Below are 14,187 nucleotides of genomic sequence, written 5' to 3'. Positions count from 1 at the left end.
TTACGGTTCAGTTGAAGGTCATTTAGTACAAAAACCCAGTGATTTAGTGAAAGGTTAAAAGTCTTATTCAGTGGTCGGGCCACTTCTTAGTAATTCATAATAATTGAGCCGAACAGAAAACGAAAGAAACGTGCTCATGTGCCTCGGATTCGAAGGGACTGCCATTAGTAAAGCTACCAAGTCAAATTATTCAAAGTTACATGAATTAATGTACCTTGTACAAAGATTAATGATAATAAAAAATAGTGTAGGTATATATGCCAAAATCTTGTTTTAAAAACATAATTTCAGTTAAAATTGTGAAATCATGTTTCATAAACACGATTTTACAAATTATGCGTACAGCTCTGTGTAACTAAATGTGTGCAACAAAAATTAATCTTGCACAAAAATCAACGGCAAAGATTATTGAGATAAACACATGGAGTATACAAGGCCAACACTTAAAGTAGTGATTTGATAGCTGCCAAAATTCCTTTCACCTTCACCACAAACTCACTTCCAATCCAATAAAGACGATAACTTATCCACAAAATATATGGATCTAAACGTATTGGCACAATTACAATTTCTCAAATTTGGAGCAATAACCAAACAGAACTACGAAGAAAAAGTTTGATAGAGATAGACTTCTATACCAGAAGGTATTATACAACATTCAGACATGGCAGCAATTTCCTCTTACATGGCTTGCACAAAATTCCCCATGTTGGGTAGGATTGGAGGGAAAAGAGAAATGAGAAAGAGAAGCACATTTACCATTTCAGCTCAACAGCAGCAGCAAGCTGAAGTACAAGAACCACAAGAAGAACAAGAACTACAGCAAGAGAAAACGAAGCAACAAGGAACTACACCATTAAGGCCGGTGGAAGCACAAGTGAACGTAAAGAGCAAGAATATGGGCAGAGAGTATGGAGGGCAGTGGCTCAGCAGTGCCACGCGGCATGTTAGGATTTATGCAGCCTACATTGATCCTGAAACCTGTGCGTTTGATCAAACCCAGATGGACAAGCTTACGCTTATTCTTGATCCAACAGATGAGTTTGTTTGGAATCCTGAGACTTGCAATAAGGTTTACTCTTACTTCCAGGAGCTTGTGGATCACTATGAGGTAATTATATCCGGAACACTTTTGAGCAGCCGTCAATTTCTTTGTTATAAATCATGCCTCGTAGTTGAAAGTTGCAACTAATAATCATTGCTTAGCTAGAGTTCGCATTTACCTGTGCCTTATTTTTCGAAACCATAATTCTAACATCATAGTTGAGGCGACTTAAAAATCTTCAGTTAGCAAATCCTTATTAGGAATTGCGAAACAATGAATTTGGTTGATTGAAATAGAGTATATAACTGGTTGCCCCAAAGAAGGTAAGCAAAATCAAACACCGCACTTCATCACATCAATGATCCTCATGGTTGTCTAGTAAACGGCGGGACATATGGAATTCCATATGGTTCGAACCATATCTTCTCATCAATGAGGATCCATCTTGATTGCTTTTGGACAAAATGTGAAGACTTCGTATTAGTACACACTACATTAATAGAGAAGAAAAAGAATTCTATACCATAATACTCTAATATCGTTACCACTATATATATCCCGAACATTCTATCCATCAATAATGAAGGGTTGTGCAACTATTTTCTACAACCCTTCATTATTGATGAATTATACCACTAAAAGACTTATGTTAACTTGGTAGCGTAAATATAAATGTTCCTTATTTACCAAGCTTGTAAAATTTGTACGGGTTTGAGGGTTACTCAATGATTCCAACAATTTTTGTGATGCCTAAGCATTGGGTTAGAACCGCCATCAACCCCATCCCCCTATTTAGCTAGCATAAGAACAAATAACAAAAGATTTGTAAATTTGTACATTTTTTTAGGGTCATAACTCTATTATAAAAGAAAAGAAATTCATTCAAGATTGTACAATCCAACTCTATGGTGTGAATGCAAATTTTGAACCATAAATCTATTAGTAATTACACGTTTAGGTCCACTTTACTTTTATTTTTTAAGAATGTAAGCCCACTACACTTAATAGAAAATTTCATAGAATGCATATTTTGAACCATAAATTTATAAGCAATTACACATTTAGGCCAACTTTACTTTTATTTTTTGAGAAGTTAGGCTCGCTACACTTAATAGAAAATTACCTAAATTTTAACCACAATCTTTCCTTCCACTTTATATTACATACTTTTTTTTTAATGTACCATACTTATCCAATCTTAACATAAGATATTACCTTATTTAACAATCTATCTATTTTTTCTATTAAACAGTTAAGATAGTTAGTCATCTATCCATTTTATAATAACAGACAAAAGTTAATACCTAAGTCTTTTCTTATGGTATGCCAACATGCACTTTTCAATTTTGACAACGTTTGTGACTTTGTTCCACCATATTCTTTTAAGCCAATTTTGCCTGGTTGAGACCCTAACATTTCATGTGGAATCAGGGTTCCCCTCTGACTGAATACACACTTCGTCTGATTGGTTCAGACATTGAGCACTACATAAGGAAGCTGCTCTTTGATGGGGAAATCAAATACAACATGAACGCACAGGTTCTCAACTTCAGCATGGGAAAGCCACGAGTTCAATTCAACCACGATGGCCAACCTCAAGATGTACAACCACAATGATTTGATTTTGTCAAATGGCTGGGAAAGTAACTGGACCCACTGTCTTAGGTTGTGGTGACAAGCTATTAGAAAAGTAAACCTTCTTCGCACATCCATTACGTAAATTACACCAAGTCCAATATAATTGTCAATGTAATAAGACACAATTTATTGAACAGCTCTATTTCATGTAGGGAAGAATAGTTAAAATTTTGTATAAATTATTAACCTACTTCATACTAATAGAGGCAAAGAGATGAGACCATTATATCAGCAGTTTAAATTATCCTCTCCCACTCAGGCATACGGATTATTGGCTTACTATAGAATTTCAAAATGGACTTTCACGGTTGAAATCTAAAATTGTTAAAAGCCGTCTTAGTATTGTTGCTAGTTTATCTGAGCTAGATTACAACCCCTATGTGCTGTTTTGCTTCAGTAAAGAAGAGAATATTTGGCAAAAATTGAGGAGGCTTTAATATTAATGAGATGAAAATGAAATAAAAAGGGAGGGATAATCATAAGAGTGCTAAAAAAAATAGAGAAAACAAGTGTTTTAGGGGATGGTAATAGAATATGTACAACAAAAAATTACAAAAAAGATTAGATTATATATATAAATAATTGAAATATATTAAAACATATATATAGTTATATACACACATTCACATTCAAACTTGGGACCCTGTTAATCAGTCATTTGACATTACGTTACTGTTATTGTAACAGGCTTGAAACAAAATCATTTTCAGGGTAATTTCAAAACATGATAAGATTGATAGACAGGCAGAGATACAAACCTTATGCTTAGATGAGAAGAGAGGAGAGAAGGGAAGGGAAGGTGACTAAAATGTAAAAAATAGTACATTTTGGTCACTTCTCTTCTATTCTCCGCCTTTCATCTCCCTCCATTCCAAAAATACCCTACATCATAGGCAGCTTCCAAATAGACAACACTGTATCTGCCACAATATTTTCACACTAGGTCTTATACTATACAAAACATGGAGTCTTGTTAGCTACAACTGCACTCTGTTATGCAATTGCGATCTTGAGTGACTACCATCTGAATCAGAGGAAAATTCCTGGTTTACTTTTGGGGCAAAACACCCAAACAATGTTTGTCCTTCCAAGGCTGAAACGCTCCTTCATGAGACAAATTCTGACAAAATATGACAATCATCAATGCCACAACATGTGATTTGCAATAACCAGTAGTAATATATATATATATATATATATGTTAGAGCACGCACTCCCCACACACGTGCATGCACACAGTTTGCCACAAAGTACGTTCAGAGTTGAAACAAACAGATAAGAGTTAGTCATGAAGTGCATTTAGAGCCTGTATTGAAACAAATTTCAGTTTCTGTTTAAAGGAAGTAACAAGTTCATTTATTAAAGTGCATATTGAAACAAATTGCAATTTCTGTCCAAAATTAGTCTGAGAAACACATTCAAATTGGATTCTCCATAGAGGGCTTCCTAACCCAACAGGTGCAATAAGAGCACATATTGTATGTAACAAATCACAATTTATGTTCAAAAGTAATTATTATTTTTTTTTTGATTAGTTAATTTAAATATCATGGCAAGTATGTAGAACATACACCCAACACAACGAGTGCTTTACTTATGGTTAGTTACATTAATTATTTTCCAGCAGCCTACTTTTTCCAGGATAATTTTTTGAGTAAAATGCACAAGCCATCATAAATTTTCTAAGACTCTAAAACCACAATTATTCTGGCCTTCATCATCCTTTTGCTGATTCCTATATCACTCCTTGATAGAGTGAATAGTCTTCACTGCACATTTGTGCTACCTCTAACTTTTGGTTTATTCATCCATTCCTTATTTATTCAATTCATGTCTTTCTACTCATCCATAACAACATTCCATTTCAGCAATTTTCTTTACATGAAAACTATGCATTCTAACTCTCCATCATTCTATGAAAAAAACTTTGTTTAATATATATATATATATATACATATGACGAGGAGAAATCAGAAAAAGATCGTATTCATACAGAGCTTGAAAAAACCAATCTGTTGGAGATAAGCTGGAGACAGAAGTCTAGAGTTCTTTGGCTAAGGGAGGGGCAAGAAATATAAATAAAAAAATTCCAAAGTATTAATTCTCAGAGACAGTATAATACTATAACCAGTTTGCAGGTGGAGGGAGAGATGACTACTAATCCAGCAGTCATTTCTAATTGTATTTTGCAGTTTTATCGTCATTTGTACTCTGAAGACAGCTTTCAACACCCATCTTTGGATGTTGTGGAATTTTCTAGGATCTTTGAGGAAAATGTTGAGTGGTTGGAAAGACCCTTTGAGGAAGAGGAAGCTTTTGGTGTGATACAGCATTTTAGTAGCAATAAGGCACCCGGGCCAGATGGTTATTCCATGGCTTTTTCCAATCTTTGTGGAGTATCATCAAGTCTGACATAATGGAGGTATTTCAGAATCAGAACTTTCATGCCCGTGGTAAGTTTGAAAAAAGCCTTAACGCTACTTTCATCTCCCTTATTCCTAAAATACCTAGCCTCTGTGGATGTGAAGGATTTTTGGCCCATCAGTTTAATAGGTGGAGTGTATAAGATTATTGCCAATGTCATGGCCAACAGATTGAGGGTGGTGCAACAGGAAATTATTTCAGATTTTCAAAATGCTTTTGTGAAAGGCAGATTTTGGACTCAGTATTCATTGTGAATGAATGGATAGTAGAATAAAGTTAGGAGTTCCAAGAGTGTTATGTAAATTGGATGTGGAAAAGGCTATGGTCACGTTAATTGGGATTGTCTCATCTATGTGCTTAGGAGATGTGGGTTTTTGGAGAAATGGAGGGAGTGGATATGATATTGTATTTCTGCAGTGCGATTCTCTATTCTGATCAATGGTAGCCCAAGTGGTCTCTTTGAAAGCATTGCAGTTAGAGATTGTCTTGTGAAGAGAGGTATTAACGTTCAGGTTGTTCGCCCTCTTTGCCTAAGGGGTAATAAGACCATCCGCATCCAGGCCAAAACATCACATTATGTTCTATGATTGTTGTCTAAATTAAACAACATATAACAATAATGGAAACCAAACTGTGGTTAATTTATATCTAGCAAATTTTTTTTGAGAAGTAGCTCATACAGGTCATCCATAAAATTATAAGTTGGCCCATGAAAGAAGGTACTCACCTGCAACCAAAAGAAAAATCCACGTACAAGATTCAAAACTCTATGGCGATCAGATTGGACTGATTTGATCTTTCTTTTAAAGCCTGCAACATTATAAGACAAATCTCTAAAATTTACATTACAATCAGTAAGAATACAGAAGTCAATGTATATGAAAATCAAGTCTACAAATCCTTAAACCCAAGAAGAGCTATGCTTCACCAATACTTAAATTGCAGTTTTAAGTATATAAAAGTGTAATAAATAAGATTAAGCACAAAGGAAATGTCCTCTGCCCATGAAAGAAGGTACTCACCTGCAACCAAAAGAAAAATCCACGTACAAGATTCAAAACTCTATGGCGATCAGATTGGACTGATTTGATCTTTCTTTTAAAGCCTGCAACATTATAAGACAAATCTCTAAAATTTACATTACAATCAGTAAGAATACAGAAGTCAATGTATATGAAAATCAAGTCTACAAATCCTTAAACCCAAGAAGAGCTATGCTTCACCAATACTTAAATTGCAGTTTTAAGTATATAAAAGTGTAATAAATAAGATTAAGCACAAAGGAAATGTCCTCACATAAACAAGGCCAAGAACCAGCACACAAACACTAATGAAGTAAATTCCTGAGTTTTAAATTAGATTCATCTGCTTCTCAGAGCTACAGGGGTAAGATCTTTTTCCTTATAACGCCAATCCAGGCCGTCAATGAGCTCTAGCTCAGCTGGTACCTTCTCCCCTTATAAGTAGATGGAGGATGAAGTTAGGGGTTCAAGACCCATTGGGTGCGTGTATTTTATCAATCAAAAAAAAAAAAATCCAGGCCCCACAAAATGAAAAATCAATTTGGCTGTTGTAATAATGATTACCACCATCATCATGATTGATATTCTGAAATGCATTACCATCAACAAGTCAAGCTTATAATTATGCATATTCTAAGTGTAGCTTTCTTTTCTTGGTCTGCTTCCTTAGATGGGATCCTCACAGCAAACCTTTGGAAGAGACGAATTTTAGTAATTGATTGGTGTTTTGGTGTTATATGTGCAAAAGGTGTGGGAAATCTGTGGATTATTTACTTCTTTGCTGCCCTATAGCATCTGAACTATAGGTCAATGGTTTTTGGTTTGTTTAGTATTCACTGGGTTATGTGGCATAGAGTCATTGAGATGTTCGATTGCTGGCCGGGTAGGTTCAGTCAACACCAAAATTTCGCCTTCTGGAGGTTTTTGCCCCTTTGTCTATGTTGGTGTATTTGGCGGGAATAGAATGCTAGATGCTTTGAGGATTGTGAATAGTCTATTCTTGGTATTAAGTCTCTTTTCTTCCTTAGTCTCCTTGAGTGGAGTCTAGCTTTGCCCCTTTTTTCTTGTATTTCCCTTCTTGTTTTAATTGATTATTGTAATTTGGGCTCTTGAATTTGCCCCTGTAGTACATTCCCAGTGTACTTGGGTGGCTTATTATTTTAATAAAAGTTTTCTAGTTACTTATCCAAAAAAAAAAAAACCTAATAATAATATACATACTCTGGTCAAAATAGAAGCTGTCAAGCATAGGGAGGAAAATTGATTCAAGAATCATCTAGCACTAGCAAATAAAAAGAATCCTGGATATATTTGAGTTGCTTATAATGTTTGGGAAATATTAAGGGGTATCAATTACACCTGTTATATTTGAATGGTCAAATAACCTTTAAAGTGGACTGACCAGAGATAAATATGTTACATTATTAAGTGAGACAATGCCCATACTACAAAGATGACAAACTGCCCATTACATAAAACTAACATCCAGGCATCAAAGCAGTAAAAATGGAAGGAAGGCAAGCCTATCCTCTCATGGCATGAAGATGCTAATAGTCCAACAACCTTAGTAGTGGGCTAGCCAGATAAAAATATACTCCACCAAATGACAGCTCATAACACAGACAAAACTGGTCTATATACAATGTAATGATCTTGAAAGTTTGTTTGCTTGTGTTTCAGGATAAGCTTTCTATTTCAGGCAATGCAAAAAATCACAAGTTCATACTATAGTTGTAAACTAGGAATTGTTCTTGACATGAGACTCATCTATCATAAATATAACATTCAAAATATATGAAAACATGGCATATGTCAGAATGAACTTACCACTGTACTGATCAAGATATGATTTACCGCAAGACTTTGTTGAATATGATTTTGTCCCACTACGCAATTCTCTGTCTCTTTTCTTTGGCCTTCTGTAAGATACTTCATGCATAAGTTTTTTGTACTCCATTTCATTGTAAGGCCTTCTAAGAATTTCCATAAGGTTTTTCCTAAACTGAGAATGTCTACCACTACCAGGACTTCCATTGCGTGTCCTGTCTATATCAACATTTACCTTTGAACAGTGCACACAAACAAAACAGAATAAATTTCATAACTAGGAAGCATACAATATCAGTAAGACCATTCTTGATATAAAGAAAACAGGCCAAAGGGGTAGCAGGAAGAAATAGAGATACACATACAATTGCATCCGATCTTGAAGCTACAAAAGGGCTGCAAATTCTATCACTGAATGGATCTTTGTCTGTTGCATATATTTCCAAATCATCTGAACTCTCTACATCCCCCTCATATGTCACTGGTTTTCCATGTTCAGGTTTAAATATGAGATTTCCACCGTTACTCTCAAGACAATTCAGAAATCTTTTGTAGCATTCATCTATCATATCAGATTCCACTCTATGGTTGCAGTCATGCTTAGCTGGATGAAGAACTTTTGCATTGGCCATACCAGACCGTTTGCTCAAATGTCCATTTGTTCCACCAGAAAAGGGATCTTCATTTTCCTCATTTACATCCATCATCAAATTCTTACTTTTCTTTCTTGTAACACCACTTAAAGTTTCCAGAGTTTCCATGCTTTCTCTCCTCAGAAAATTCATCTTAGTTATTTGCTTCTCAGTCTTTTCAAGACTTGAAACACCAAAGAAAACTTTTGGGCTCTCTGTCTTTTCACTCCTTGAAGCATCATTCAAAGTTCTCCCAGTTTCAGCCATGCCACTCCTCTCAACATTCAAAACATTATTTAAATTATTCAGGCTCCCAAACTTCTCTTTCTTCAAAGATCTAGCAGTTTTGGTATTCACTCCCCTGGGGCAGCTCTTCAAAGTTTCATGAGTGTCCAACTTGAGCCCATCACACAACCCCTCTTCTCTTTCATACCTTACAACCACCAGAATTTCATTGTTTACAACAACTAGTACATAGGATTTTCCATCATGTCTCAAATTTTCCATGAACATCTTATACTGAGGATCCCAAACATCATCATTATCATCCAAACACATCTTATGCCGAAAATCTGCTTCTTGGTCATTGTTCTCCAAAATTTTGACATTGTCCTCCGAAATTTTGACATTGTCATGTCCATCAAGCACATACTTAGCATTAACACCAGTATCATTATCACCATCAAGATCATTATCATCCAAGCACATATTATGCCAAAAACCTGCATCTTGGTCATCATTCTCCAAAATTATAACCTTGTCATGTCCATCAAGCACAGACTTACCATTGAAATCAGTACCATTATCACTATCATAGTCATTCTCGAGAAGATAATTGACATAGTCTACATAATCCTTATCATACAGAGGCGTGGCTTCCAATTTAACACTATTGTTTCTAGTTTTCTTTGCAGAGTTATCACAAACTTTGGCATTGAAACTACCATTGGCAATGCACCTTCTCTTCAACCGCCTCAGTAACCTCACATCACACTCGTCATCACCATCTTCCCCTTTAACTCTCACATTCCCCATTCTAGCCCACAATTACAAAACCCTAGCCTTGATATTTTCCCTCCATTTTCTCAGTAACTGAAACTAACCAAACAATAAAAAATTATAATTTTTTTCATGGAGTCAGTAAAATACAAATGATTTTTATGAAAACAAAAAAAAAAAAAAAAAAAAAAAAAAAAAATTGAAAAGTGAACGAAAATTAGAACATGCATTATGCTTAACTGACTCCATTAGTGTCAGCTAAAGCCTTAAGTTTTGTTTGGTTGCCGAGAAAGCACAGGAAAAAAATATCCACTTTTGTAAAATATCAGACCTTTACAAAGCTTAAAATTTTTGATAGACTAGGAAGCAAAAGACAAAATCTTTAACTTTCAGTCACATTTTCGCGGGAAACAAACGGAGAGAGAAGAAGAAGAAGAAGGGGGTGGAATTGCGTACCTGAATGCAGGTGACGATTCCGAGAGCGAAAATGTAAGCCCTGGTTGAGAAAAATGAAAACCAAAAGGGTGAAAATGAAGCGCTTTTTGAAATCAGTGAAATGTGACTGAGAAAGAGAGAAAGAGAGAGAGTCAGAGAGACTTCTTGAGAGTGAGTGGGAAACGAAAACGAAGCACAAGGTACGAGGGAAGGAGAGTAAATGAGTTCGGCCAAAGAGGAAGAAAGCCTCTACCTTTTCAACTTCATAAAAAAAAAGTACAACTCTCTGTCTAGCGGACTATATTTAGTAAAGAAAAAATTGGAAATCTATGTGATGGTGACTACACTAATCACAACCTCTCACATAGAAAAGTTGTGAGAAAAATAGTGAGTTTATTTGTGGGAGTAAAAAAACTCTCACAAAAAAAAAAAAAAGAAAAGTTGTGAGAAAAATTATGAGTTTATTTGTGGGAGTAAAAAAACTCTTTCAACTTTCATGACTTGTTTTATATAAGTTTTGGGAGGAGATAAGAGAATTAAAAAACTTATGACGCACTTGCATGATGAGGTACCAATTTAGTTACAAGACTTTTGGCTGGTTTAACATGTTTTAATATGATTATACATGAGTCAATTTGTGTTGGTCTGCTTAACTTGTAATTAACTCAAAATGATGCAATTCTATATAAATTAATGTGCTTTCTATCTAATATAAATTTAAATTCTAGATATACTTGAGTAAATAAATAAAAAATAAATGTTTATATTGATAAATTATTCATTGAAATTTAAAAATCCTTAACCTTTTTACTTGTAACAAAGAAAGAAAGGAAAAAAAAACTTTAAACTTTCTTTTCACTTTATTTTTTAAAATTATCTATTAAATAAGTTGTCTAGTCAATCTACTTGATAAATGAGTTGTGTTTTTTTATTTTTATTTTTATTTTTTTGAGGGGGAACAAGTTGTGTTAAGGTTGAGGGATTTGAACGCAATTATGAAATGGGTTAAGTTAGGTTGAGCTATGTGTTATATTGCCCTTACATCGACACAAAACAAACACGACTAGCTAATATGAATCGCCACCACTAACCTTGCAATACCTCTCAATGGTTGAGATTGAAAGTTAAAATATTAAATTTCAATCTAAACATTTTGGACAAGAGGATTTTTTTTTCTTTTTAAAATTTTTACCTTTATAACTTTTTTGATTTAAGGGTTGAAATTGAAAATTAATTTTATAACTCTCAATCTTAGCCACTGAAATCATGTAAACACACCAATTTACAACCTATATTTAACCTCACCCAGAGGGCAAAAGGGTAATTTTACACCCCTAAAGTAACATCTTAATTCTAATTGTTGCATCCTCAATCACTTGTCATAAAACATATCTCGATATCATAACAATCAAAACTACTCATCATGGGCTTCAACTGGACCATCGGATTATAATAATTGAAAATTCAAGTTTCAACAATAAAGGTGCACCCACATTATTGAGCATAATCACATGCGATTATGAATAATTGATTTTGATTAGTTCCATTTATGATCAATTTAAAATCAATGATGTGTCATGGTTCTAGGCTAACACTAATGGTAAGCATGCACACACATAATTAATCCTCTCATCATTCATTAATAAACCCTTAGTTTTTATCTAAATTAATTCTTAATTTGAATTAATTTAACAATAATTGAGGCTCCATAATGTTTGACTATTTTTTTTCTTTTTTCTTTTTTCATTTGAGATAGAATTCTACTTTAAATTATTATTTAAATGTATATGTGCGAAACTCCTTCTTAAAGACTTGAATCTTGACTCTTGCGTCTCACATCTCACTAGTATTTATGCTTATGGAATGACCATCACACCAAAGGTGCGTGGTGGTAATATCTAACCATGATTAATTAAGTGGAAAAACATTTAAAAAAGAAAACAGAGAATTGATTGCCAATTGAAGCTTAAAAAAGGAAGCTGATGGGCTATCACTAGGTCTAAGTGTTGATTGGCACCGGAGGAAGCTGACACCTCAAAAACCTTCCAATTCAGTTTTTTTTCTACCAACGCCAACTATAATGCTCTCAAGTCTCAACCATCCAGGATTTTCATCCTCCGCTATAAGGATAGTGATACAAGACTTTTGTTTATAAACATGATTAGTCTTAGAATTCTTTTTTAATATTTCTATAGTTATAACAAGGGGGAATTTGAACGCTGTTTTTTTTTTTTTAGAAGAAATTTGAATACTGGTTCTATTGTTAGAAGAGAATAGATAATGCCGCTAGAAGGTTTATTAGATATTCATATATCCCAAAAATAAATAAACAAATTTAAAGAGTTGAAAGCCAATACTATAATGGACTACATTAGTCTAGAGCTTTACTATATGTCTATATGTACTTTGTAGGATTCCAGGAAAGAATTTCCCGGATGTTCATGAATTTTGATTTCATTAGCATTCTCTGATTGGAGGGTCAGAAACCTAAATACACACAAGTACATCTTTTTTTTCACAAATAGCATGAGAAAGATCATCGAGCTAGAGGGGCTATATATTCAAATAAGAAGGGTCTCACCGCCATAGCAGCTATTACTATTAGTATATATAATTTGCCATATGTATTTATCCTTGATTTTAGCCCAAATCAAGGATTCTTACCTATGTAAGATGCCAACTCTAGAGATCTATATACAGAAACTAGAGTATAAATATACAATATACAGTGAATATACATCAGTTCATACATTGTTTGTGTCATTTTCTTTCTTGTAAATATCTTCAACTGCAGCAACATGAGTATAAATATAGCAAACACAAAGTGATCCAAGGATGCCTCAGCTTACAATTATACACCCTCAGGTGCTCAGCAATCCCATATGTCAATTGGGACAAAAATTTCATCCAAATAATCTGGCCGACCGTTGCTCCACTCCAATGCTTCCCACCAACTCCTCTCACCCTTTATCTTCTTCAAATCATGACTAGATACTTCATTGATTAATGGATTTGAAAGACTTGGGCAATTATAAAAACTCAGCCATTCTAACTTCGGAGCAGTGTGTAAACCACTAGAGATGCTAACTAATCCAAGCATGTACTGAAGTGAAATCTTCTTCAAATTTGGGAGAAAATAAGAGGTTCTATGCTCAGCAGGGATTTTGCAGCTTACTATGCTTTTGATGGAGGGGCAGTCTTCAACTTTAAGCTCTTCTAAGCTGCATAAGTTATCAAGCAACTCTTGTGTGAAAATAGTGGTCAACTCGGGACATGTGCGCAATGTCAAGGACTTGAGAAGATATAAAGAATTTTGCGGTACTGGCCCCTCCCATATGCTCCTTAAACTCTTCATATAATATATATACAGGTATTCAAGTGATCCAAGGAAAATTCTTTCAGCATCATGTGATTCAGATACTATTTCACTGATACCATCTTCTCCATAAGCATCTGCTGTATCTATAATCATTTGAACCTCATTACATTCCCCAACAACACAACATTTTATTTGCATCATATTTCTAGTCCCAAAATCAGACAGCTTCTTAACAGTTGCATGCCTGTCCAAGAAAAATGCAGTTGCATGTTGGAGTACATTCCTAGTATCTCTAGGGACACCCACCATTTATATATTTCAAGCATCTCTCCCATCGTTCCAGATCAAAGTCAACATCAAGAGGGACTCGAGACATAATGCGCTTGACATGGTGTCCAACAGTAAATCTGAAATGAGATAGCGATAGGCTATTCCACTGAATGTGCCTCAAAAGTTCCACCCTTGGAAAATAGAATTTGAAAGTTTCCAACCTCTTTAAGTTACATACTTCATTAACAATATCTTCCACACGTGTATCCTACAGCTCATCATCTGGATTCACATCAATATTCAACTCCTCCAACTGAGACAATGAACAAATTACCCCACAAGGAACCACTGCATTTGATTGCATAGAACTCCTACCATTACCCGTATATCCATAAAATGAAACTTCCAAGCATATCAGATTAGTTAATTTCTTAATCTCCTTAGGCAAATTCATAATCTTTGCCCCTTCAAGATCAAGAACCTCAAGCTTCTCAAGATCTCCAACTTTTGGAGACAACATCATAAGACGATGGCAATCATTTAGAAAAAGTCTTTCGAGGCTTACCAATTGGAAAA

General features: G+C 34.6%; 2 protein-coding genes and 1 long non-coding RNA gene across 3 annotated transcripts; 1 reads left to right on the top strand and 2 right to left on the bottom strand.

Annotated features, from left to right (window-relative positions):
* The first annotated feature begins 320 nt into the window (after window positions 1-320).
* On the top strand, window positions 321-2,909 carry LOC111999275 (NAD(P)H-quinone oxidoreductase subunit M, chloroplastic). The gene is made up of 2 exons (XM_024031405.2): window positions 321-1,111; window positions 2,477-2,909. Exons 1-2 carry the CDS (start codon window positions 665-667, stop codon window positions 2,660-2,662), a joined length of 633 nt encoding a protein of 210 aa, XP_023887173.1. The 5' UTR covers window positions 321-664; the 3' UTR covers window positions 2,663-2,909.
* A 402-nt stretch (window positions 2,910-3,311) lies between these two features.
* LOC136066604 (uncharacterized) lies at window positions 3,312-6,024 on the bottom strand. Its single transcript, XR_010628127.1, has 2 exons — window positions 5,835-6,024; window positions 3,312-3,803 (listed from the first exon to the last, which is right to left on the bottom strand). It is a non-coding gene; the product is annotated as an uncharacterized LOC136066604 (long non-coding RNA).
* A 7-nt stretch (window positions 6,025-6,031) lies between these two features.
* Window positions 6,032-10,298, bottom strand: LOC111999271 (uncharacterized). Its single transcript, XM_065770332.1, has 5 exons — window positions 10,044-10,298; window positions 8,322-9,680; window positions 7,957-8,191; window positions 6,130-6,212; window positions 6,032-6,040 (listed from the first exon to the last, which is right to left on the bottom strand). The coding sequence occupies exons 2-5, from the start codon at window positions 9,621-9,623 to the stop codon at window positions 6,032-6,034; spliced, it is 1,629 nt and encodes a 542-aa protein (XP_065626404.1). The 5' UTR covers window positions 9,624-9,680; window positions 10,044-10,298.
* Between the last annotated feature and the right edge of the window lie 3,889 nt (window positions 10,299-14,187).

Source organism: Quercus suber, unplaced genomic scaffold (assembly GCF_002906115.3).
Source record: "Quercus suber isolate HL8 unplaced genomic scaffold, Cork oak 2.0 scaffold_4, whole genome shotgun sequence".
NCBI lineage: Eukaryota > Viridiplantae > Streptophyta > Magnoliopsida > Fagales > Fagaceae > Quercus > Quercus suber.
The sequence above is the reverse complement of the archived record's forward strand: the minus strand, read 5'-3'. Positions and strand labels throughout refer to the sequence as shown.